The 26,813-nt window shown below is 45.1% G+C and overlaps 1 protein-coding gene across 2 annotated transcripts in view; it reads left to right on the top strand.

Moving 5' to 3' along the window:
- LOC138539878 (interferon-induced protein 44-like) overlaps positions 1 to 26,813 on the top strand; it is a 1,550,577-nt gene that overhangs the window by 1,007,365 nt on the left and 516,399 nt on the right. For both annotated transcript variants that reach the window (XM_069641641.1, XM_069641642.1), the window contains one exon: positions 19,850 to 20,021. In XM_069641641.1, the coding sequence (XP_069497742.1) occupies positions 19,850 to 20,021 (172 nt within the window). The remainder of the gene's footprint in view (positions 1 to 19,849; positions 20,022 to 26,813) is intronic.

Below are 26,813 nucleotides of genomic sequence, written 5' to 3'. Positions count from 1 at the left end.
CAGAGGAGGCAGCAGTATCCGCGAAAAAATCTTACAAAAATTGGCTCAAATCACACCGTGCAATTCTGTACCAAGAAGATTCTGAGAACATGTTAAGGATCCTAAGTGGGAAACAATCTAAAAACTTCTGGGCACTGATTGACCCGAAAGGAGACAATTCAAATAACGTTTTAGCAAATTCAATTGGAGAGACGCAGTGGAGATCCTTTTTCTCGGATATGTTTGCCTTACCAGAGGGTAACATCCAAGAACCCATACAGTTTCAAAAAAATCAATGGAACATTGAAAAGGACGAAAAGGAAATCTGCGAAAAAATAAGGAAACTGAATAATTCCCGGGCACCTGGACCCGACGGAATCTCCAATGTGGACCTCAAAAATAACAGTGAAGCATGGGGAGCTCTAATATCGCGAATATTCCAACAATGCGCCGACTCCCAATCGATTCCGAAATCCTGGAAGCTATCAAATGTGGTCCCAATTTTCAAGAAAGGCGATAAAGCCAATCCAGCAAACTATCGGCCAATCGCCTTATTGGACACCATTGGAAAATTATTCGGAACTTTTCTTCTGGATAATTTCAAGACATGGGTCGTCTCCTCTGAATTACACGACGACTTTCAGACAGGATTTGTAAAAAATATCGGAACATTGGCAAACATAATGCTACTGAGTGTTCTGAAAGCCAAGGTGTTAGAGGGACGACCAAAGATATACCTGGCTTTTATAGACCTCTCTCATGCATTTGATACAGTCAATAGAGAGCTACTTTGGACAAAACTGAGGTCACGGAACTGTCCGCCTCCAATCCTGAATCCAATCATAGAGCTGTATTCCGGAACATCTATGAGGGTTAGACTCAATGGAAACGGCCAACTTTCAGAGGAGATCAGCACTTACAGAGGCGTTAAACAAGGGTGCCCACTTGCCCCCGCATTGTACAATGCGTTCATCGGCGACTATCAAAACTGGGACCTCACTGTTAGAACATTCCCCCCCAAAATTGGAGATGAAAAAGTTGGAAGACTACTCTACGCGGACGACATTTTATTATTGGATCAAACTGCCATAGGACTACAACGTAAACTTACCTCGCTCTCAGAATATCTTGAGGTTAACGACCTGATTCTAAATTCAGCAAAAACAAAAATAATGATTCTTGAAAAAACCACAACACAACAAGAAAAATCAAAATGGTCTTTGGCGGGAGAGAGATTGGAGAAAGTAAAATCATTCCGTTATCTGGGAGTCACGATCAATACAGACCGCTTTGAAACTCCCATGCAGGAATCCTTGATCGCCAAGACCAAAATCATGATGACACAAGCTCGATTGATGGACAAAAAATATGGAAAATTCTCACTAAAACCAGTGCTGAACTTCTACACAGTGAAAGTAGTACCCGCCATCACTTATGGTGCAGAGGCGATGTTCATCATTCCGGAGCGAATATGGCTGAAACTGGAAGGCTTGTTTTGGAGGAAAATTCTATCACTCCCAAATTCTACCCCGATGGCTTCTATCCGCAGAGAAATTAATGTCATCTCTTTAAAAGGAAGAGTTAAGCTAAACACTCTAATGCTGAGCAGGAAAATCAGGCTATCCTCTGAGAAGATCTTCAAGGTAATAAAGGAAGAACTCAACAAAGGAGAGAATAACATTCTAGCCTCTTGGGAGCAAAGAAACACGGAAACCCTCGATGAAATCGGAAGCTCATGGGAAGAATTGGAAAACAACCCCACCAGAACAATAAAAAAATTCAAACAAATGGATTGGATTAAAACGCTGGAAGAAGCGGCTAAATACAAACTGACTGCAGACCTTCCAGTGAACCAACAAAAACAGAACGAACCCATGAGCTATCTACTACAAGGGCCTAGTAAGCAAATTAGAAATACATTTCTAAGGGCTAGGCTGAATCTCTTGCATACGAAAGAAATCTTATTCATCAGGGGTTCTGCCCCGAACAACCTCTGCAGATTCTGCAACAAACCAGAAACAGTGGAAACCCTGAGGCACCTCTTGCTGTCATGCCCGGAACTGGCCGCAAAAAGAGCGACACACATGGGTCATTTATCTAAAAACAGCAGGTTCGGAGATGAAGAATACTGGTGGAACATCCTGATGTCAGGGGCAAACGTAAAATCAGTATCTGCAGTCGGTCAGTTCCTTCAGAATATAAACCTGAAGAAAGAAGAGGCAACCTGAGAGCAACCGGGAAAACCAAAATCCCTATCCGACTAGGCGATGAAGCGGAAGGAAAGAAAAGGAAAAAAAAAAAAAGAAGCCTTTTCATGTTCACTCCATTTGTAAAAACTGTGAAAACAGTTGAATCAAAAAAAAAAAAAAAAAAAAGGTCTCCTGAAATTGACATGCGCACAGAAAGCTATGATTTTCTTTTCAAGCAGTGATTTTTGACATTTTGTAGCAAAATGTAAGCGTTTCCCGTGTAGCTGAAGGAAAGCTTTTGTTGATTTTCTCAGGTTTGTCTGGCACAGCCCGTCATTCAGGAATAAGGCTCTTTTCTGCTGAAGCACCGTGGGGATATGAATGGGCATGGCAGGGCCTTATTAATAACAGTAGTTTGATGAGGAATCAGAGGAAAAGAGCATCAAAACAGCCTCAGTTTTAACTGGAAATATTTCCCTTTTACAAATGGGAACTTTGGCTTGCAGCAAAGCAGCGCTGCTTTTTCACTCCCTTTCTTTGGTACATGTCAGAACATATTGGCAGGCTTTCTCAGTGTGCCCCCTTGTTCCATCCTGCCCCATATGTGCTTGTCAAGATGGTGCTGCCATCTTTTTGTTGTTGCAAAAAGCAGTTTTGCCATGAGGCAATGGTGCTCACAGGAGCCAGCGCAGTCATTTCGCTGCTTCTGCTGAAGTGCAACTTTGTTATGTATGGGAGTACTGCTGAGTGGGTCAAAGTAGCCCACAGTTCTCTGTAGAATACAGAGAAAGACAGTCAACGGGAGTACCAGAACTCATTAGTCTGACATTTTGTGATATGGCATGAGCTTACCTATATCCTTACAGATGGCCTGGCCAGTGGGCATATAGATCTGTGTTGTCCTGGTTATTGTGTTATATAAACATCTGTGTCCGAGAGAGAGGTCTCTATTCCAATAGTTATTCACTTGCTCTCATCCGTCTAGAAAATAAATTCAGACTTCATCTCAGAGAGTATTTCACCCTGGTATAGTCTTATAACTCAATCTAGACCCGAGTCGATAGCGCATCCCCGAAAAAATGCTTGACCTATTTTCTTACCTTATTATTTACAGGGGAGGTAATTTGCACACGCCTGTCCTTTGCTGTTTATCTTGGAGGCCCAGGTTAGTAGAGCAACGATCCTCTCGTGGCAACGCAGTCGGGTAAAACAGCTACAACGCGCTGTTTGTCTGCACCTAAGATGGCCGCCCCAGGAGGAGCGTCATTTCGTTGCTAGGAGACTCAACTCTCCTTAATCACCAAGCATCCGCCGGCCAGGCAGAAGCCGGCCCTTCGTCCGAGACGGTCCGCGTAGAAAAGGCCCTGTTTGCGCCTGTTCGCGCACAGGTCGCGCCGATTAAGGTGATCCTTGAGGAAAGAAAACCTGTCGCCCATCCGCTCATGTTAACAATCATATTTCCATAATCACACTCTGATCCGCTTACAATCAGATTTCACGCCCGTCTCCCACCCTTGCTCTGCTTACTTGACTCTGCAACTACGGATCTTTACCACCAATATGCACCGTAGCACCCAGTCGCTGCATCAGCGATTTTGCACGCTATATCTCTGATTCACTACTCCATTACAGACTACGCCGCTACCATACCTACTGGATACATGTGTAAAATCAGTTTCACTATCTTTGTATGCGTACTACCAGCCACACCCGACCCTACCTGACCATTCTAATGACAATTCGATCTAGTCATTTGCAGCGCCGTAAGGACCATTAGAATCAGCCTATTTTATTCTATAGCTACTGAGCTATCTACCCTGGTAATAAATTGAATTAGCCTATCCTACTGTACTACTGAATTGAATTAGCCTATTCTACTGTACTATTGAATTGAATCAGCCTATTCCATTGCACTACTGAATTGAACTAGCCTATCCTACTGTACTATTGAATTGAATCAGCCTATTCTACTGTACCATCTAGCCTTATGATAAATCGAATTAGCCTATCTTACTATTCTATCTAGCCTTGATACACTGAATCAGCCTAGTCCACTACACTACTCAATTGAACTAGCTTATTCTACTGTACTATAGAATCAGCCTATTCTACTGTACTATCTAGCCTTGCGATAAATTGTTTCAGCCTATTCTATTCTAATGCCCACAGCATCTGCATATTTACAACATATGGGACCAGCCTATATTGTTGCTGGCAACAGGTCTAGCTAATCCATAGCCTATACCTACGCCTGTAACAGCCCACCAGCTACACCAACCTTGCCCGCACCACGACGCGCACTCCCTCTGTTACCTAAAGATTATCCTAGCATGCCTACTCCAATCTACCTCATCACTCTAGTCTTACTAGTCATACTATCCACTATCAATACCCTATTGGGCATCGCCAACCCCCATACACGTGCGCTTCCGAGCCCAACCTGCCTCACTATGATGACATCTGGCACTTGGCACGTAACTCAGCCCAACCTCTCAACACAGAGCCAAGCCACTTCCTATACCGGTAAATCAATTATCAGGGACACCAGACTTAGATCTAGACTGGCCAAATTGTTTGATCCTCCGGCCAGACTCACACCCAGCCCCAACATTAATATGAACCACTTTTCCAACAAAAATGCATTTAACTCCAAACATCACACTAACCGCCCCACTATGAATGCCCCCACTGAGCAGTGCGCTGCTCCTCATCCCAAGACCTCTGACCCCACACTCCAGTTTGCAAGCAAAGACTCCCATATACCACAGCTCAAGGGGGCCCTACTAAACACCAGGTCCTTGGTATCACATGCCACAGAAAATGCAGATCTGATCCTAGCCAATATCCTTGACTTTCTCGCATTAACCAAGACATGGCTACATGCTGCAGCAGGACCCTTTCTCATGTCAGCTATGCTCGATGGTTACACTATCCTCAGACAAGACAGACCTGAGTCCCGAGGAGGAGGTATCGCCATCATCTTCAAATCCAGCCTCGCAATGAGACTTGCCCCTTTACATAATCTCCAATCCTGTGAAACGCTCACAGTCAAATTACCACTGGCCAACTCCCAAACCTTAACTTTACACCTTATCTATCGACCACCTGGACCCATTGGTGTATTCGAGGAGGACATCTCCTCCATACTCTCTAACAACCTCAAAAACTCCTCGCAAGTTGTACTCCTTGGCGACTTCAAACTGGGATTCAACGATCCTCTTGATAAACCTGCCTTGAACATTGCCACTATCCTGACTGAACTCAGCCTACTTCAAAAGGTCTCCTCATCCACTCACAATAAAGGAAGAAAAATAGATTGGGTAGCTGACTACAACTGTCTCGCTAACATCACTTCCATCTCCCCTCTAACCTGGACAGACCACTCCCTCGTGTCTTTTGAGCTCACTACCACCAGACCTCTCTCCACCACGATCCCCACCGCCCCCCCTACCCTAACTAGAAGCAAAAAGAACATTACTGCCGAAAGGCTCGTCCCAGCCATCCTTCCCCACTCTCAACACCCTTCCAGACAGCTCCGATCCTGAAACACTGGTCAATGAGTACAATAAAATCATGGCAACATCGCTAGATATTATTACCCCGCTCAAACTGAGACCTAGTAAACCCAAAACCCACCAGAACAAATGGTTCACCCCATACCTAAAAGATCTAAGACAAAAAAAAAAGAATCTGTGAGGCCACCTGGCGCCTACTCCCATCGGAAGCTAACAAAACTAAACTCATTAAGATCTCCACCCTCTACAAAAAAGAAATTTGCCTTGCCAAAAAAGAATCCTACAACACACGGATCTCACAAGCCAACTCAATCATGAAGGAGCTATTCCCGATCCTCAAAGAGATAGAAACCCCTTTCTCCACACCTGACACCTGCACCAAAGATAAAAGTTGGTGCTCTGGTATCCAGCACGCACTTTCCAATAAAATAGCCACTCTCCAATCTAAAATAGCCCCAAAAAAAGAATCCTTGAACTCGACCATTAACTCACCAACACCCAGCACCCTTCCTACCAAAGTCACACAGCCCAGCCCGAGGACACTCACCTCACCCAGTTCACCACCCATTCGATTCAAATTCTCTAAACCATCCATTCTTGAAGTCGAAAAAATCAAACCCTCACTCAAACCCTCCAACTGCCAGGGCAACCCTTGCCCAGCCCAGCTTATCAAGGATGCAGCTAGGGACCTAGCCCCCTTTGTATCCAAGCTCACCAATGCCTCATTTGATTCCAGTATCATCCCTGCCAACCTTAAAGAATCATGGGTGCTTCCCCTATTAAAAAAGCAAACACTTGACCCTTAAATACCCACTAATTACCGGCCCATCACAACCGTACCCTCTCTTTTAAAAATCCTAAACAAGGTCGCCTACACACAAGTCCACAAATACCTGGAACTACACCTCCTCCTAGGAGCAGGCCAATCTGGTTTTCGTCCACAACATGGTACTGAGATGGCCCTCATAGACCTAAAGACCCAAGTTGATGAATTAAGGGACAAAGGGAAAAAAGCCCTCCTTCTCCTCCTTGACCTCTCGGCTGCATTCGACGTTGTGGATCACAAGGTCCTATGCAGTCACCTTAACTTGGCTGCTCACTTCTCCAGGGAGGCCATAGTTTGGATTGAGTCATTCGTAAGTGAAAGGACCATGCAGGTATTTTCGCCCTCAGCAGCTGCAGACCCTATCCCTATCACCCGCAGCGTCCCCCAGGGATCCTGTGTCTCTCCCACATTATACGACATATTCACTAAGCCCCTTTTCGATGATCTGGACAGTCTGGGTATCACCCACAGTAACTATGCAGATGATACACAGATTCTCCTCCCACTTTCAGGTGATTACGTTAAGGATTTGGCCTTGGTGAATAGGGTGTGTCTCATCATCCTGGCATGGATGGCTAATCATGGTCTATGCCTGAATGATGACAAAACAGAGCTCATCATCCTAGGCACCCCCACCAACCTCAATAAACTAGGGCTTGAATACGCATCCTTCATAATTGATGGCAACCTCATCAATGTGGCCAACGAGGTGAAAACTCTTAGCTTCTATCTCGACTCAACCTTCTCTTTCACCAAACAAGTCAACACTCTGGCCTCGACTACTGGCTACACGTGTAAACTCAATAGAACTGGTAAACCCTTCCTCTCCAACAACAGCTGCATCATTTTGGGCAGATCCCTTATTCTGTCCAGGCTTGACTATTGCAACGCCCTATATATTGGCTCCAACAAAGCAATCATCAGGTAAATCCAAACACTCCAAAATAACGCCCTTAGAGCGGCCCTTGGAGTGGCTAGGAGAGACCACATCTCGGAGCTCAGGCAGCAAAACAACTGGCTCTCTACTAACAACAAAATCAAATTGAAAATTGCGTCACTAACCCACAAATCATTGAACAACGCTGCCCCTAGCTATCTCGCTGAGAGATTCCACAAAAGGACCTCCACCAGACTTTCCAGACTGGCACACAGCAACTGTCTCCTTGTTCCTAGATTTAAACTTTCTAAGGTAAGAGGTAACAGCTTCCCTATAAAATCTGCCCAGGTCTGGAACTCCATGCCACCTGCAATCCGGGAAGATCAGCCTTATCAGAACTTCAGATCTAAATGTACCATCTGGCTCAAATCCTTTGCTACCTAACTTCAGTGTTTGTGACCACCAGCTGTAAATACCTGTAACGAAGACAGTGGGCCTCATTACACGGAAGGCGGTAATGGTTAACGGCCACCGTTAATGGTAACGGTGGCCGTTAACCATTACCGCCTTACTACGAGGTCCCTTAGCGGGTTGGTGCTTTAACGCCTGCTTTTTGCAGGCGTTAAAAACCAACCCGCTAAGGGACCTCGGAGCTAATTACGGCACCGCAAAATTGCGGTGCCGTAATGAGCGCCTTCCCCATTCCCATAGAGCCCTATGGGGCAGAAATGGGAATGGGGAAGGGCAATGGCGGAAGGGGGATTTACCGCCCCTCCAACCTTGGAATGGGGCGGTAAATCCCCTTTCCGCCAAGGCGGTGCCGGTATTTTACCGGCATGAGCCATGGCGCTAATAGCGCCATGGCTCACCGCCTTCCGTGTAATGAGGCCCAGTAACTCAATGTATAATAAAGATTGCTCATGCGACTAGCGCAGGAAGTCTTGATTCTATTAAAGACACGGAGGCGAGCATTATGCTTAACTTTTTTAATTACTGCTAACCACAGCCTTTAAAATCTTTCTTTTGTTTCAATGTATTTTTTTTTTATAACTCGTATAAACAACAGAAAAAATGAAACATTTTAGCCTTAACCCATCCCCCATGAGGCTCTTCAATATGGTAGTCCAATAGCCTCTCTCTCACTGTCCAATCAGGCAATCCCTTCTACTATAAGTCACTGCCTCTTTGGGTCCCTTCCTCTTCTTTTGCGGCTCGCTTTTACTGAACAAATGTCTAAAATCCAGCTGCCTCTCGTATAATCCAACTGAGTCTGTCCTTTCTACTCTTGGTAGGATCTCCGTATTCTAACTCTGCAGCTCTGCTGCTTCGTACAGTCTAATCGCAGTGATTCTTTTGCTCCTCTCCTATGCAAAAAGAGAAATGTGCACGTTAGGGAGGGGAATACGATTTATCACATGTTATAATCAAGCATTTACATAGATTTGCTGCGATATGTATTACAGTTCATATCATGCCCCTTACAGCTGTATTCCCTTAGGGTGGGATAATGCTCGCCTCCGTGTCTTTAATAGAATCAAGACTTCCTGCGCTAGTCGCATGGGCAATCTTTATTCTATGACAAGACCGGAGGCGAGCATTACGTTTGTTCAAAGCTTTCAACAACAGCAGCTGCTATATTAGATACTGGTTTGAAGTAAAATGTTTTAAATACTGAATCGCTCGACCAGTCTGCTGCTTTCATGATCTCTTGCAGCGGAACTCCAACTGCAAAAGCTTGTGAAGCCATGGCACCCCTGGTAGAGTGCTCTCCAAATTTAGACGTGTCTATACCTGCTAACTCCATCACTTCCTTCACCCATCTAGCAATAGTGGCTGACGTAACTGCTTTGTATGGTTTAATACGCGCTATAAGCAACTGGGTAACCCCTTTCGGTCTAACCGCTGCTGTCGCTGCTTCATAACACTTTATACAATTCGCCACACACAATTTCTCGTTATTCGGCCAGTATGGGTATGAGATCACTTTAGAATTGGTCTTTGTGCGCTGCGCTATGGTAAAGGCTATCCCTTCCGGGTAGTACATCTTCCTGTCTATCTCCAGGGCTTTAACGTCTACAGGACACTAAACAAAGGAGTGTAGCTAGCTTGCCTGAAAGCTGTTTGTCTGACAGAAGGTTGTTACTCGGCCAATGCTCAAACAGATGTATGACTTTTTGGACATCCCATAACGATGAGTACTTGGGCGTAGGAGGTTTGCTCATCTTTACACCCTTTAGCAATCGGGACACCGTTGGGTGTTCCCCTACTGGTACTCCGTCCACTAGCTCGTGTCCAGCAGAGATCGCTGACCTATATAATCCTACAGTTCTGAACGCCCTCCCTGTAGACGGGAGGCTGGCTAGGAAATTCACTACTTGGACTACAGGTGCTGAAATGGGAGATATACTCCTCCCCCTGCACCATAAGTCCCAGGCTTGCCACGCGGAATTATAGCTCCTGATCGTAGATGGAGCCCATGATAGATTGATAAGTCTTGTAGTGTCTTCTGAAAGGCCTGGCAAGCGCCATCTATACCTGAAATTCTGCACGCTATCAGTGTTAGGGATTGATCCACTATCAGAGGGTGAGGGGCTCCTGCTGGATCGGTCAGCCTGCTCTTGTCTGTATGCAATCTTCTGTGGGAAATCCGTAGAAAGTTCCATCAGAACTGGAAACCAGGCTTGCGACTTCCACTCTGGCGTCACTATCACTATCTGAGCTTTGTCTCTGCGCACTTTTGCTAGTACCCTCGCCAGCATCGCAAAGGGGGGAAAGGCATAGTGTCTCTGCGACCCCCAATGATGCATGAATGCATCCGTTCCCTGGGCTTCCGGGTCCAGCTTCCAGCTGAAGTAATCTGGAAGCTGTGTGTTTAGCCTTGAGGCGAACAGGTCCATGTGCAATGGCCCCCATCTTGCAACTAATTTCTTGAATATGTCTCTGTGCAGTTTCCAGTCTCTGTAATCTACTAGGTGTTGGGAGTTCCAGTCCGCCACTGAGTTTAGGGCCCCTGGGAGATACTCTGCCTTGACTGTAATTTTCTTCTGTAGGCAGTCGTGCCAGAAATCCTTTGCCAATTCCGCTAACATCCTGGACCTGGTACCTCCCAGCTTGTTTATATACCTTACTGCAGATATATTGTCCATCTTGAGGAGGATGCTGCAGTGCGCTTTGTCTCTGGTAAACGCTTTTACCGCGAAAGACCCCGCTAGTAATTCTATGCAATTGATATGTAGTTCAAATTCTTCTTTTGACCATTTCCCGCCTGTTTCTATGTCGCCGCATCGCGCTCCCCAGCCGGACCTGCTGGCGTCTGACTCTATAACTAACCCTGGTATGTCTCCGAAGATGGCGCGGCCGTTCCAGGCTTCCATATTGTGGAGCCACCAGGTGAGTTATGATCTGCTTTCTTTGTCTAGGGCAACTAGTCGATGGTATCTCCAGCCTTTCCTTAGGTACTTGATCTTCAGCCTCTGAAGAGCTCGATAATGTAACGGGCCGGGAAATATTGCTTGTATGGATGCTGCTAAAAGACCTACTATCCTGGCTAGATAACGAAGAGAGATCAGCGGTTTCTTGAGTGCTGTTCTCAGATCTTTCTTGATAGCTCTCATTTTGTGAGTTGGCAACTCCAAGGTAGCTTTCTTTGTATCTATAGTGAAACCCAAGAACTCTAGCCGCTTGGTCGGCGTAAGCTCTGATTTGTCTTTGTGCACTAGGAATCCTAGGCTGGAAATTAGCTCTATCGCCCATTGAATCTTTTTCTGCAGCAATCTTTGTTTTCGGCCATAAATAGGATGTCGTCCAGGTAGACAATCATCCGACAGCCTTGTTCCCGAAGTGCTGTCGCGATGGGCCTCATAAGCTTGGTGAACGCCCATGGTGCTGACGCTAGACCGAACGGTAGGCATCTGAACTGCCAGAGTTCGTCTCTCCACCTGAATCTTAGAAAGGGTCGACAGTGGGGAGCTATCGGAACTGTGAGATAAGCATCTTTCAGATCTAGGCGCGCGAGCCATTCCCCCTTTCTGAGTAAGTCCCCTAGCAGATGGATGCCCTCCATCTTGAAGTGCTTGTACACTAACCAGCTGTTGAGTTCTTTCAGATTGATTACTGGAGACACTTTGTCCTTGCGACAGACTAGGAACATATTGCTTAGGAAGGATTGGCCGCTCCCTGTAGCCCTCTCTATCGCGTTTTTCCACGCAAGATCCTGGATCTCTGCGTCTAGTAAATCTTCTTCGGCCTATGTCATTTGAATTCTGTGAGGGGCGGCGATCTTGCACCGGATGACCTAGGAATTCTAGAATGAAGCCTTGTACGGTCTGCATAACCCATGCATCTGACGATAGATTGCACCAGTTGTGCAAATAAAGCAATGTCCTGCCTCCCACAGGGGGATAGGTCGCTGCGCGTTCTCACACCTTAGTTATTGTTCTGTTGTTGGTAATATCCGCGTCCCCGAGAACCTCGTCCTCTGTTCGGGAAAAAGGCGTCTTGTTGCTGGGTCTCCCAATATTGGGGTCTGGGGCCTTGTGCTCTTCTGTTATTGAATCGGCCGGTCGAGCGGCCTCTATATCGACCAGCCCCTGAAAAAACTCTCCCCGAGAATACCTTCCTAATGGAGGCTTGCGCTTTCTCCAGCGCTGTGTATGTCCTGACGAATCTGTTCATTTCTTTCACAAAAGTGTCACCGAACAGGATCCCTTGGGCGCTTTCCCCAGCTTCGTAAAACGCCAGGTCTCCTAGTTTATCAATCTTCAGTAAAACCGATCTGCGTCGCTCTGAAGATATTGCGCAGTTTGCGTTGCCCAGCATGCAGAATGCTCTTTGCGCCCATCCTGCTAATATAAGAGGGTCGACTGGCTCCCCAGTGTCTTTAGCTCTCTCGGCTGAATCCATTATCTTCGCTATGGGGCCAGCTAGGTCTAATAGTTTATCCTGGCACGTCTTCCATGCCCTATCCATGCCTTTCCTGGTGTCCTTTCCTGCCTTCGTTATGAATGTTAGCATTTTTGCGTCGAGTTCGGGAGTCTCAGCTACTTTCCCTGTCAGCTCTGGTCTCGGACACTCGGCTTTAAGTCTGAATCTAATGTCTTTCTCCATAGGTTTTCTTATTTTCTGGGACATATACAGGGCTACTCTTGGCGATGGGGTCCAGTCCGTTGATCTGGGGTGCCTTATTGTGTCGGGTTCAAACATGTCTGACATGTCTTCTTCATCCAGAGGTGCCTCCACACCGCTGGCTTTAGGCTCGCTTGTAGTTTTCTGCAAGACTACGCTCACTTTGCTTATGCTCTGACCATCATCATCTCCCCTTTCCTGGTCCGAATGCTCTGAGGATGATGAGATACCCCAGGGGCGACAAATATAGGGGATAAGGGGTACGAGATTGGGCACGGCTGTCTAAGTAAGAAAGGCGCTTTTCAGCCTATTGAAAGCATCAGCCACCTCTAGGGACTTATCCTTCCCTGTATCTGCGCCCGGGGGAGTAGAAGAGTGTTTCCTCTTCCGGGCCACTTTCTTCCCCTTCTCAACTTGTCTTGGAGGCTCTTGTGTGGAGGTTCCCTCGCCGGGGTCGTCGAGCGTGCCAGCTTTTTTGCCCAGTATTTCTTCCAGGACCAATAACCTGTCTTGTAGAGGCTTGACTCCTAGTGCTACGGCTTGAACCAATGAGTCGCCTAGCACACTCTTGAAGCTGTAGGAGAGGTCTATATCTTCTCCTATGTATTCCACCTCTTGCTCTGGTTCTCTGTCACTCCCTTCACTCCAGGCCTCGTTATCCATGCTGTACACCATGGTAATGTGTGTCCCTCACAGAGGATGGCTATCAGGTTGAGAACTGTAGCTCCTCTTTTGTTGCTGGCAACAAAAAAATATATTTTCGTTTTCTCTTTTTTTTTTTCTTTTTCTAAATTTTGAATGCCTCTGATGTGCAGGCGATCCGCTAACAAAATAACGAGTTTTGTGCGTTCGGGAGCGAAGAACAGGAGTGTAGAATTGCCGTTGGCTTTCTCTGTGCGAGAACAAAACTCTGTGAGAGGAATACAGTAATGCGCATGCGCGCGCTTCCCTTGTTTCTAAGGGGAGTGGGGTTTACCCCGTACCACGCGTTGCCCGCGATACTCTTTATTTCCGTGAGAGTTTGTTTGCGGCTGACTGGCCGAGCCCTACAGCGAGTGAGATCACTCGCGGGCTCGGCAGTCAGCCGTCCTGAAAGTCTAACTTGTCCGAGAAATGAACGCGTGCGTTTCGAACTCGAATACTAATAAGTTTGCGCTAATGATATACGCGTGCTTTACAAATATATAAACTTAACGTATCGACGATTAAGTATCATATAAACACAGCATAGTAAGGTACTGTTAGAATTGATGTCACTTATCTGTGGTGCAGCAAAAAAGAAGAGGAAGGGACCCAGAGAGGCAGTGATTTATAGTAGAAGGGATTGCCTGATTGGACAGTGAGAGAGAGGCTATTGGACTACCATATTGAAGAGCCTCATGGGGGATGTAGTTTAGCCGAGTTAAGGCTAAAATGCTTCATTTTTTCTGTTTATACGAGTTATATAAAAAAAAAATTAAAAATAAATACATTGAAACAAAAGAAAGATTTAAAAAGCTGTGGTTAGCAGTAATTAAAGAAGTTAAGCATAATGCTTGCCTCCGGTATGTCATAGAATCTTATTGTCTCCTTTTATCTCTGTGCTTATCCTGTGCATTTATGTATCTGCATTGTGCAATTATCTACTGTGTAATTATCTACTGTGTAACTAAGCTGTATTGTGTAATTATCTATTGTGTAACTAAGCTGTGAACCTGCCTGTAACCCTCGCGCCCTGATACCTTCGGGTCTGGTGCGCAATACAAATGAATAAACAAACAAACAGATAAACTTGGAAGGATTTATATCCAACTCTTAGTCCTCTTTTTATTTTTATGCTGAAATCCAGCCTAAAACACTGTGTAAATCGGTTTATTCGTTTTGATCTATTATGAATATGTTGACGTACTTGGGCATATATTCAAAGTCTAATATTCAGAGACAGTAACAGGAAATGGAATAAGTCTGTAATAAAGCTCTAAAAAAATCCATGGGCCGTAACAGGGGCCCAGAAACCGCCATATTCGGTTTTCATTCAAACTGATGGAGTACTGGGGCGTCCATGCAAAAATAGTTATGCTATTGAGCAATGCCTCTGCATGTGGGGAGAGCGGAACTAGCATTCGCGTCCAGCACCTTGCATGATTCCAGGCTCTGGACTCACCTTGGTATTTACTCATTTCTTCTTTAGCCCATGTACTGATGTCCTACTAAGGATAACAGTTGGGATTAGGCCAAAATATCTTGTTCATATGTTATATCATTCAATCGCCTCGTTGAGGCCTTCCTTATCACTTCTAGTTAGAAATGAGTTTTTGTTCTTTTTCTAGCAGAGTCCTTTTCTTAACAGTATTGTCTTTGCCTTTGATAGTCATCAGTACTGTCCACTTGAAATCCTCACAGCCATGATTCTTTTCGACAAAATGTTTTACCATCGGAGCAAGGGCCGTTTTATTTTCTATACTACTTCTATGCTCAATAATCCGAGTTTAGATCTTTCTGATGGTTTTCCCTATGTATTTGAGCTTACAAGGACATGTGACCATGTACACAACGTGATCAGAGTTGCAATTTGAGAACTGTGTTTGTCTCCAAGGCTTTTCTAAACTAATTTCCACCTCTTTGGATTTAGTTGTTAATTTACAAACCGTGCATTGCCCACACCGATGGTGGCCACACTATACCAGGTCCTCAACTCCTTCGGAACGCATTAACTAGTTAAATTGAGGGAGAAATGGGAGAGAGACCTGGGTTCACTGGAACCCAAAGAGTGGGTAGAAGCGCTCATGTTCCCACGGGCGATCGGCATTGATGCCAAGTTGAGACGGATCCAATTAAAATACTCCACGAAGTGTACTATTCCCGTACGGCAATGACACGGTGGGAGGGGCGGGTAATGGAGAATGTCTCCGATGCAAGAGGGATGAGGGCACTTTCTTTCATATGTTGTGGTAGTGTGATGTCCTTCAAAGCTTCTGGAGGAAATGTATTAACAAACTATCCACTGTCATAGGGTCCCCGGTTCCACATGATCCGAAACTGATGTTATTGGGCATGTGGGGGGAGACAGACTTTACCAAGTATGAAAAGATGTTTCTGGCAGTTACACTGGGGGAGGGAAAGAGGAAAACTGCTGAAACCTGGGATTCGACTGAAAAGTTGAGCGTAAACAGATGGTTTAATGATGCGGACAGATGTGCATCCTTGGAGAGACGTATCTATACAGCCAGAGGATGCCCTCGGAAGTTTCGGAAGATCTGGGGGAAATGGGAGGACTCTTGACATGCTTACAATAAGAAATTACTCTGGAGATCCCATGGTGCTTCTAGTTGCATTGATGTCCCTAGGCTCCAAGAGATGTGTTCTTGTGACCCCTTAAGCTGTTGCCCTCAACCCTGATTAACATTGCTTACTGTTGCTTAACGATGTATCCAGAACTTACCCTGTGACCCGTTGTATGGTTTTAATTATGTTATGTTGTGTTCTTTACTCAATAAACAGATTTATAAAATAAAATAGAATAAACAATGGTCAACAAATATTCTTAAACTGGTAAGTACTTTTGAACCCCCAATGCAAAGTAAAGTTAACCCTTTCCTAGCTATGCAAGTTATTGAATGTGTGACTTTGTTGAGGGACAGATTAACACAGATTAACACAGAGTCAGAGGTTTAGAAGAGTCTAGCAGGGCACCAGGACAGCCAATGTTAGTTGAGCAGAGTCAAGGGGACTGGAGATCTTCTTTGCAGGTAAATAAAAGTCTTGCACAATGTTTTAGAAAAGTTTGTAGAAATAGAATCACAGAAGGGCCACATGCTGTTCAGGCTTGTGAGGGGCAAAGCTGCAAGCAACTCTGCAAGAGCAGCCAAGGCAAGTCTCAAGTGAGAACTAGCAAGACTACACAACACGAGGTAAGCAACCTCTTAATTCACAGTAGCTTTGGTTTGAAGAAAACTGGATACAGCTGCACTTCGGTTCCTGTGTAGGTCTGCAAATCCTTGGTTCCTGGGCCTCAGTCGTGGGGACAAGAGGGAGGACGTCTGGGGACTCCTGTACTACGAATGGAAAGTCAGCGGCAGCAATGGGCAAACTTCAGATCAGCAGCACCTCGCGGTTTCAGCTCCTTGCATCATGTCGAAATGGACTTTCCTTGCTTCTGGGGTCCAGCACTGTGTTGAGGTGGCTCAGGCTCGGTCAGTCCTGCTTCCTGGGAGTCCGGAGGATCTTCCAAAAGCTCTAGGCCAACTTAAAGACACTCACTTGATTCTAGTGTTCTTCTCCCTGGTGATCGGTTCCTGCAGCAGCATAGGAAGTACAGCCAGCTCCGAGAGGATGTCCAGATGAACACGTATTGGGGTCGATTGGTCTCACCAACCCAAGGGGAGAAGTTGTCCTTTGCAGGGCTCCTCTAGTCCAAACGAATTTGGAGTTTCAGCAGAGCAGCAGGGCTTCAACGTGCAAACCAACGGTCCAGGAGTTGCAGCAGGTGACTCTTCAAGTTCTTTTTTGGATTTCCTTTGTTTCAGTGATCGACTCTGCCTTCTAAGCCAAAAGCCTCACCTTTTTATGCTGGTTTCTCCCATTCATTCCAGCCTAGCTGTCAGTCACACAGCAGGGTGGCTGTTCTCCGAGGACAGCCAGCCGGCCAATCACATAAGAGTGCATTCCTGTCCCCTAGGAGACTAAGCACAGGGAGTTTTGGGCACCTGCCTCGCTTCCTGCCCTCCCCCCCCAGGCCCACTGGAGCCAGAGGTGGGCTTCAGCAGTGAACCCCGCCAAAGACAAAACAAACAAAGGGACCAAAGCTGGTTTGGTGCGCAGAGTAAATCTCAATAAGGACCTTAACAACAAGAAACGGCGAAAGAAGAAGACCGGGGCCATTTTGACAAAATGGGCACCCATGGGTGCTTTACTGGGACTACAATTGTAGCCTGCGATAAAAACACACAACCGTAGTAGAAAGTAAATCACTGATACCCGCCATTGTAGAAAGGGTAACATCAAAATATTACACGAGAAACTAGACAAAGGGGATACTAAGTAACCCCTCCAGCACCCTATTGTAACATAGTGTGTGCTGGCTCTAGAAAGTTACAAATGTAAGTAAAGTCAATTTCACTTCACTGCTCTTGGAAACAGTAGTTTAACCAAGAGAAGGTATTTAAACCTTTAAGAAATATGTAAGACTTCCCTGTGTCACTGCACTGAGGGTGCTGTGTAACACAATGTAAACAGATGATGCCTATTGAGTTTGTCAGACTCCAAAACCAAAAGAAACACAGTGATCCGATTAAAGCAAAATACATGAGAGAGTGGGAAAAAGATCTCACTATCTCCAGGTTAGAAATTAAAAGTCCTAAAGTCCAGCAAAAAGTGCTGGGGGTCCTGAGAATTCTCCCTAACAATGACAGTAAGGCTTCAGACATATGTAGAGCACTGAGATGGTGCTCAAGACGTGGAGAAATTCTCAAGGCTCTTGATAATAACACTGCTGCTGTCCTAATTCTACTAGATCTAGCAGCAGCCTTTGGCATGGTAGAGCACACCATTCTAGTTAACTGTCGGCGAGATAAAGGGGGCATCATAGGAAATGCCTTAGCCTAGATATTGCCTTTCCTTAAAAACTGTAGAACTGTGGTCAAACTGAGAGAGTTGACATACAAACTGGTAGTATTGAACATTGAGGCACCGTAACGATCAGTCCTCTCCCCTTGTTTGTTCAACAGCTACATTCAACCATTGACTTCCATTCTTACTAAGTTGTCTGCTTCATTTCTGGTGTATGCGGACCAAAATCCTGTTCAAACCTACTGACAATAATGACTCTTTGAGAAATGTATCTAATTGCCTCATTGTGATCCAGGAGTGGATGACACAAAACAACCTTTGTGTTAATCTTACTACGATAAACATTTGATTTTTTAGCGCAGAAATGCCCAGTTTGCGCCCCTTTCCTTTGGCTTCAGGAACTAGGTCAGTGTACTACAGCCTCCATCACAGTTATGAATCAAGGCATCCTATTCAATGAAGCCTTTCTCTTCTCACCTTAGATTGGGGATGTAGTTAGAAAGTCCCAGTACCAAATACATTTACTGAGAATGGTTTGTCCCTATCTTGAAATGCCACAAACAGCAGATGTAGCTAGATCTATGGTACTTTATTGTATTATTGTAACTGAATCTACCTCGGCCTTAATAAAATAGAAGCCCGCCCACTCTACTTGATACAGAATCATACAGCCAAACTGATGTTGGGCCTTAAGGAGTGACCGCATTGCATTGAGCCTCAAAGCCTTGTGCTGGCTACCTCTGGAACATCTCATAACACTCACGCACCATGGACTATCTGAGAAATGGCCTCATTACACATCCAACCTATTTGCTAAATATTGCCCCAGCAGAGCACTGAAATCCATTAACAGGAATCTTCTTCTGCTACCCAAACCAAGGAAACAACAATAGGGTGTGTTGACCCTTTACATACCATGCTGCCAAATACTATAATGGCCTTCCATTAACCCTGCGACCATGAGAGCACTACTTCAGATTCAAACGAGTGGTGTAGATCCACCTGCTCAAGCAAGCCTTTCCAGATTTCCGGAAGCCCCTATGCTCCTAGCTCTCAGACACTAAGTCCCCTCTATCTGCCTCCCCTGCTTTCCCATTCAGCCTCTCCCTTAATTCACTAACAACTGGCCCCAGTGCTCCTAATGCTAGTCTCCCTCCTTCTCCATTCCTCTTAACCTACACTGTTGCAGGTTTTCATGACCATACAGCTTGGGAGTATTTCCCTGAATATATTAGAATCTGCACTCACACTACCACTGAACTGAGCACTGTTTGCTTGACCTCTCTTGGTTTGCTGTCTTGTCCATATTGTAGTTAATTCATTACTACTGGGGTTACATTTATAAAAGTTTACACCTTTGTTATTCCTCTTACCATGTGATGCAAGGTGTATGGGTTTACTAGGAAGTTGTGGTATGTGTAGTCAACAACCATTGGTCAACTGCCTTGGGCCAGTGTATCAATGGTAACCATTGATACACTGGCCCGTTTTGTCCTCCCCTCAACCCTTTTTGTTTGCTACCCTATAGCACTGTGGAATGCCTTGTTTGTATTTGTTGCTCTTTACACCAAGAAAATAAAAACAAATCACCCTGGTATAGTCACCATAAATTAAGGAATATCTCCACCCGTGCAGGTGTACCTTTAAAAGTATGAAAAGAAGGCTTTCCATTGGTTATAAAAAATACTTTCGTTTTATTTTCAATTCTGCTCTTTTATGTTCTACTCAGCCTACAGTGGTGCCTAATGCTACGTTTATCAATGTAAAGATAACCAAATCAATTTATCTTCAGTTTAATCCAACAGCTCCCATTAAGCCAAGTACTCCTGGATACATTAAGTCACCATCCCTTCAAGAGAAGACTCACTGCGTTGTGTTGGTTTTGGACGCATGCAAGGTTGGCATCATCTCAGAAAAATTGGAAGAAAAATTGAGACAGTTACGGAAAAGGGTTCACCAACATGGTGAGTTAAGCAAAATCATTTCAGACTTTTTTTATGTGTTTACTTTTAAGGGCTTTTGTCATCAGCACTAATATGGGATTAAACACAAACCTTTGCAATGGTCTAGCTCTCTTCATTAGTTGTCTTTTTACTTTTAATGTATTACGAGTGGTATTATACATCCCTGGTATGTTTGCGAAACTAGGCGTTATTTGCCTTTATACACCCATTCTAAGATGGCATATCTTTTGATTTCTACATTTACCCATCACTTCCGGTTCCTCCGGCCATGCGTATGGGGTGCACTTGGAGACCCGGTTATACTTGTTGGAGCTGGGTGCCCAGTGTGACCTCTTGCGGCGGTCGGTTTACTTGGTTTATCCGTTGGTTCAGGTTAATATGGTAAGAGATCACACGGCTGTTGGTTTGACTGTTCTTTCTCCCTCCTTTTAATCTTCTAATTTGGTTTCTAGTGTACTGCTATTGCACAGTATGTTTGAGTTTCTGTCTAGCCACTATACTATCGAGGCTGGACTATGGCAACGCGCTTCTGATGGGAGCTTACAGTGCCTGCCTGACAAAATGTCTGACCATTCAAAACAATGTTGTGCGCATTATCAAAAAGATTCCAAGAGGTGAGCACATCTCGGCCGGAAGAAGAGATTGTCACTGGCTGGTGGTGAAAGATCAGATTGATTTCAAAGCTGGCACATTAGCACACTGGTGTCTCTTTGGAGATGTTCCTCTCTATTAAAGTCACTGGTATACCCATATGTTCCCAGCAGACCCTCCATTCAGGAAACCAGGGTCAGATTAACTGTGTAGCGTACAAGCGGAGCAATGGATTTGGTAGATCTTTCTCCGCTAGAGCCGCTAAACTATGGGCCACTCTTCCAACTGCTCTGAGACTTAAAAGAAACAGCTTAAAGTTCAGCCGAACTTTGAAGACCTTAATATTCATGTTAGCTTTTTGAGACAGTGCATTTTTTTTATTTTCTCTCTTCTTGTTGTCCTGTTTCATCCATGTCGTCCTTTGTCTTTATGTTGACGCCCATTCATGCCTGCAGGCTGTGGCGCGGTGTACATTTATAAATAAATAAAATGTATAAATAAATATGTATAGTGGACGCCAGGTACATTATGACACTCTTGGACCACTATTGGCATTTTGGGCTAAACTATTGGTCATCATCACATGGGTTTTCTTTGTCATTAAGTTTCTGACTCCTTGATACTTTTTCCGTTCTGAGGAATGATTTCCATTGTGTTTTGCTAAATGTTTTTTATGCTGCTAGGGTTCATGATTGAATCTTCATTCTGATTCAGGTTGGACTTGCTCATTGCTTCTTTGTTACTGTGGATGACATGCTTGAGTGAGGTATTGAATTTTGATGGTAATTTGTGTTTATATTGTTGTTTTAGGAACAATGAGGGCATATCCCTGAAGATGGGACTTTGTCCCAAAATGCATAGGATTGTTTGACTGTGACCCTCATTTTTTGATATTTTGAACATTGCTGTAAATGTTTCATGTACTTTATGCTGTTTTGTTATTTTGAAACTATCGTTGTGGGTTAATTGAAGACTATTATTTACAGTAGGCTTAAACCTGCAGTGTTGATGTCTTGTATGTTTGTTGTTTAGGGAATTAAATTAACACTTTGTGTGTTCACTTTTGACTATCGATTGAGTATGACTTTTTTCACACCACTGTTAGAAATTGTTGAACCTTTGGTTCCCCCCTATTGAGTGTGCGGCTGGGTTCTAAGCAGGTTTCTGTTTAGACATTTCCTACTTCATTTTAGTGGAATACTACTTAGGGATTTCCTCCTGCTTTGTGGGGTAGGTGCTGTAGGGAAGGCATGGTATCACAAGTATTGACATTGACACAACTGATACAATTTGTAAAAACTTGATTGAAAATGTTGGTGTCAGAGAAACTCCTATTTTACCCTATAACTAATATGAGAGTAGTCTCGACCATCAAACGATGGACAAAACAGTCGTAGTGAAGTCTGTCAAATCAAAATGGCCTATGCTAAGAAAACCAAATACCTGCCCTATCTCTTATACAAAAGTGTAAAAAGGAGAAATGTATATAAAAGGAAAAATCAGTGTTCAAATGATAATGTGGCTGAACCAGCTCTCCTCCCCACTTTAGGCCTCCCAGAGTAAGGCATTCCTTGTAGGCAGGATGACACACTCTGGCTCGGTTTCCAACACAGTACACAGTTCCAAACCATGGATCGAGGCTCGCCTGGCCTTCCACGTTAATCTCTTTCACTGACTTCGAAATTAAAGCTTCAGCCAAAATGTTCATAAAGGACCCTCTTTGCCAGGCTCAGACCTTTCACCACACCGTTCTCGTAGGTCCCCCTCTGACGGGCTCAGACCTAAACCTTTCACAAAGGCCCTCCTCTGCCGGGCTCAGACCTTTCACAATAAAGTTCAACACAAAGTTGCAAGGGAGGGGCTCCATTCCCCAAGCTTAGTATTATTCGGGTCTCCCTCAATCAGGCTCAGACCCCTTTCGAATGTCAAAGTCTTTCGAGTGTGCGTGGCTTTCTTACAGACCACCGCAGGACCACTTCGACGCAACGTTCATTATCTTACTTTCACTCTTGCCGTTTATTCGCCTTTTAGCTGCAAACAATGTACCTTTCACTGAGACTATCGAATGGGCTACTTCTTTTCACTGGACCACTCGGTTACTTAGTATCGCTGCTTTCGCAGCTGTATTTTATTTTAAAGTTCATTCACCGGTCTGCCTTTATTCGCATCGCATCCACATGCGTGTAGCCTTCACTTGTGATATGATGTAGCTGCTTCATTCACTTTAACACACACCGGTCTCTCAGGCCGCTTGCGAACTCACCAGCTGTGTGTGCTTCTTTTGTTTTTTTGCGGTTTTCCAATTTTCAAATCAAGGTTAGTACCACAGGCTTGACCTTGCCTCCCCAACTCTACAGTTCACACGGGAGGGTTGTTGGCTTCTTGAAACACAATGCAATCTTCACTTATGGGATTTGGCCTTCTCCAATGTCTTTCGCGGTCTGTTGGAGGTAACGACTTCCAGTAGGGAAGCCTTGGGGTTTTCTGCCTGCTGCTCTCATCCCTTGTTCCGTCGCTTTGGTCCAGTAGGTGTGCCTTTGTCCTGGAAGTTCTGCTCGTTCTCGTGTCCCCCCTTGCTCAGAGTGTGCCTTTAGGTGTTGCCTTTTATTCGTGTGAGGAGAGCTAACTGGTATCAGGTGTATGCACTTAGGGTAAAGTGCCTGACTTTACCTGACTCGATTAACGGGACATGTCCCGTACGATGTGAGTTAGTCTGTTTACTCTCAGTCACCCTCTTACTTGGCCCAGTGTTTGTGTAAAAAGGACGGATGCAGGGTTGGGACTTGGGAAAATCCTAAAAGTTAGGATGGGCTAGATGAACAAAAGATGAGGAAATACTGCATCTCACCATCGACTATCTCACCCCCTCTTCCCAAAGACCCCTCACCAAGGTGATCCTCCCGCACTGGTCCACTCCCAGGATCCAAAGGCGATGGCCGTGTCCTGGCCACCTGGATGCCAAGTCCCTGAGGACTAGCGGGTGAGACACACTTTGGTTTCTCACAGTGCTCAACAAGGATTTGAGGGTCTGGAATGGAAGTGCTCCTTCCTCCCCTGCGAATACCGGTCTAGTTGCTGCTGGTGCAGCCCCCAGAGCTCTGAACTTTGATTCTAAGAAGTGCCTCAGCTCTATAGACTGTTTATATTTGACTTTGGCTGTCCTGGCTTCCTGAAGACTCTTCTAGCCCATTGACTTTGATATTGTTTGTCCCTCATAGATGGTAACTTGTTTTAGACTGTTATTGCTGGGAAAGGCTTGTCTAGATTTCATTGGAATATGTATGTGTCCTCACATATACTGAGAACCTGTTTATTTTTTTTCCTTCCCTAAAGCTTTCCTTTCTGCAACCTCCGAATCTGCAAAGTAGGACTAGTGTGATATAAATGCCATTACTGTCCTTGTGATTAAAGTCACCTCAGGGTATAGGAATTGTGCAAGAAGTATATCCAAAGATTATCCACTAACTTGTTTTGATTCTGAAAAGTATTTTTGAAGTATATTTATCTTGTTACATGAATTGCCTTTTTAAAGAACGCTTATTTAAAAATTGGTGTTCAATAAATAAATAACTATTTATAACTGAGACCTTGAGTGAAAGTGTTAGTTGGCTACTTGTATTTACGGATTTCATTGCTACAGCTCTACAACTCACATTTACCCCTCTTGAGAGGCTGCTCAGTCACCCTACCAACATGTGTAGTAAAGATCTATACCAAAAGGTGGGTTACCTAATAAAGAGTCTTACATAGTGTGACTGCACCAATTCTTACCAAACACCTGGTATGTCCTCTGGCCTGGGGGAATGTCTCCCTTCCCCTGGTCTACGTATCACTTAGCTTCAAACACACAGATCTCAAATGTTAAAACATGTCGACGGCCCCGGCTTCGCCTCTTCTTTGATTGCACTCACTTTGTAACTCTCCCTACCAAGTACTGCAATGAGGAAGATGCCTCTGATCCTCCTCTTCTTTATTTGTGTCCCAGAGCCCGGTTTCTCTCTCTTCAGTTCGGCCCATTTGGCTTACTGTCTAACGAGTACTGCGACGAGGAAGATGCCTCTGATCCTCCTTTTCTTGATTTGGGTCCCAGACCCTATTTCTCAAGCCCCTACCGGCGTCAGCGTCGGCTGTTTACCTTCTTGGGCTCCTGGATAGACTGCTGGCTCTCCTTGGGTGTTTGATGTTGTTCGTCGGGTGGCGCAGGTGCTTCTCTGCTTGCCTCGTCTGGCCCTGTGCGTCTCCATCCCGACACCAGCTTCCAACCTCCAGTTCTGCTCTGGACGTGTTATTCACCCTCGCTTTCTTCGCTCTCTCTCGAGGCCAGATGAGTTCCTTCTTTCTCTGCGTCCTTTTCGAATCTTCTTGGCTGGGAGATTCTTCACTCTGGTCTGCTAGTGCGGCTGTGTCTCTCCCGAATGCAGTTTCTCCGGCTTCAGAACCACTTCTGTAATTTCCTATGTCCGTTTTTATCTCGGTCTCACAACCACTCCTCCGCAGAAAGCTACAATGGTCATTACAATTCCACCAGGTGTTGTTCATGGCGCTGCACCTCCTCCTTGTCCCAATACTTATATGGTACACTTCCCTTTGGGTAGTACATAGACTTCGTCATCTCAGTATTTCCTAGAGTCACAGACTTACAAAGGTACATGGGGGTACTAGGTAGAGTGTTAGGGTCTGTGGAGTATGGAGGTGAGATGGGGCAGAGGTGTCATACCGTGTTCTCTCGATGTCCTCCCTTGTCACCAGAGGGGAAGTCTCCTCCCTTGAGATCCTTCTGGCGAGTACCACTCCAACGGGGACTATCGTGTCGCAGCCTCACCACCCTGGACTCATGGGAAGGGGCTCACCCTCAGGGAGAAGTGACAACATATTCTTCGGAATATATATTTGTGATAAATGTTTTTGCAGTACAATACTAACCTGTGATTTGTATGCTTCATCTTTTTAAAAAGGCCTAATAAATTGTATGTTCATATACTTACTAACTAATTTGAATTCTTGGTGTTCTTTGTGGACTCATTGTAGCCCTAGACCACTCACACCTTTCCTGAGAATAAGCCTCGACTGCTCATCCACCTACCTTGATTTAGTTTTGACTAACCTCTCAGTGTCTGCCCTGTTTACCACATCAAAGGCTCCCAGCTAAGGCCTGTGACGACTGTCCAGGCCTGTCCTCCAGCAGGTCCAGAGGAATTAACATCAGCCCCCTTGGATCTCCAATAAACCAGCAATGGGGTAAGAGAAGTCCTTTGCCATAGAAACATGGCCGACGCGTTTTGCATCTTCCTGCAGCATGCAATCACCGCCTAATGATGAGCGCCGTGATTGGCTATTCCCCGATTCATTAACGAGACCCGATGTAAGTCGGCAGGTGAAGCCGGCCCACATCAAAGGCCCCCAGCTAAGGCCTGTCACACCTGTCCTCCAGCAGCTCCAGAGGAATGAACATCAGCGCCTTGGAGCTACAACAAGCCTGCATTGGAGTAAGATAAGTCCTTTGCCAGAGAAACATGGCCGGCGCCTTTTGCATCCCTGATGCTGCTTCCTGCAGACAGCAAACTCCACCTAACGACAGGCGCCGTGATTGTCTACTCACCGATTCATTAACAAGACCCGAAGTGAGCCGGTCGGTCCACATCAAACGCCCCCAGCTAAGGCCTGTGACACCTGTCCTCCAGCAGCTCCAGCTAAAGCGCAATCAATAAAGCAAACTATTCTCTATCCTACGGAAGATTTAAACCCCTATCACACCAATTGCTAACTATACCAAAGATGACAGCTAGTGCCAAGATATCCAAGATGCACTCACCTATAAGATGGCCCCCATGCAGGTAAAATTTGAGAAGACATGAGCATCTTTTCTTGCAAAAGCACACATAACGGAGCCCAGTCTCTTCCCCTGACCCCCACTGACATCGCTTTCAGCTTCCTTCCCGTTAAAGAATCGGAATCTCCAAAATCATTGCTAGTCTGAAACCCTCACTTTGCCAGGGCGACACATGCACAGTTCCTCTTCTTAAACACTCTGCGGTAGCCCTTACTCCCATCATCCCCGTATTTATAAATTCCTTGTTCACCAAAAGCTCGATCCCACCTAAACTTTTTTTCTCTTATACTTTTTTATTTTATTTTATCAACCAAACAGAAACATACATAGTGTGATTCTCCTCACTACCCACCCAATCTTGAGAAGTACAT

This window comes from Ambystoma mexicanum, chromosome 1q (genome assembly GCF_040938575.1).
Source record: "Ambystoma mexicanum isolate Mex_15411 chromosome 1q, UKY_AmexF1_1, whole genome shotgun sequence".
In the NCBI taxonomy this organism is placed as follows: domain Eukaryota; kingdom Metazoa; phylum Chordata; class Amphibia; order Caudata; family Ambystomatidae; genus Ambystoma; species Ambystoma mexicanum.
The sequence above is the reverse complement of the archived record's forward strand: the minus strand, read 5'-3'. Positions and strand labels throughout refer to the sequence as shown.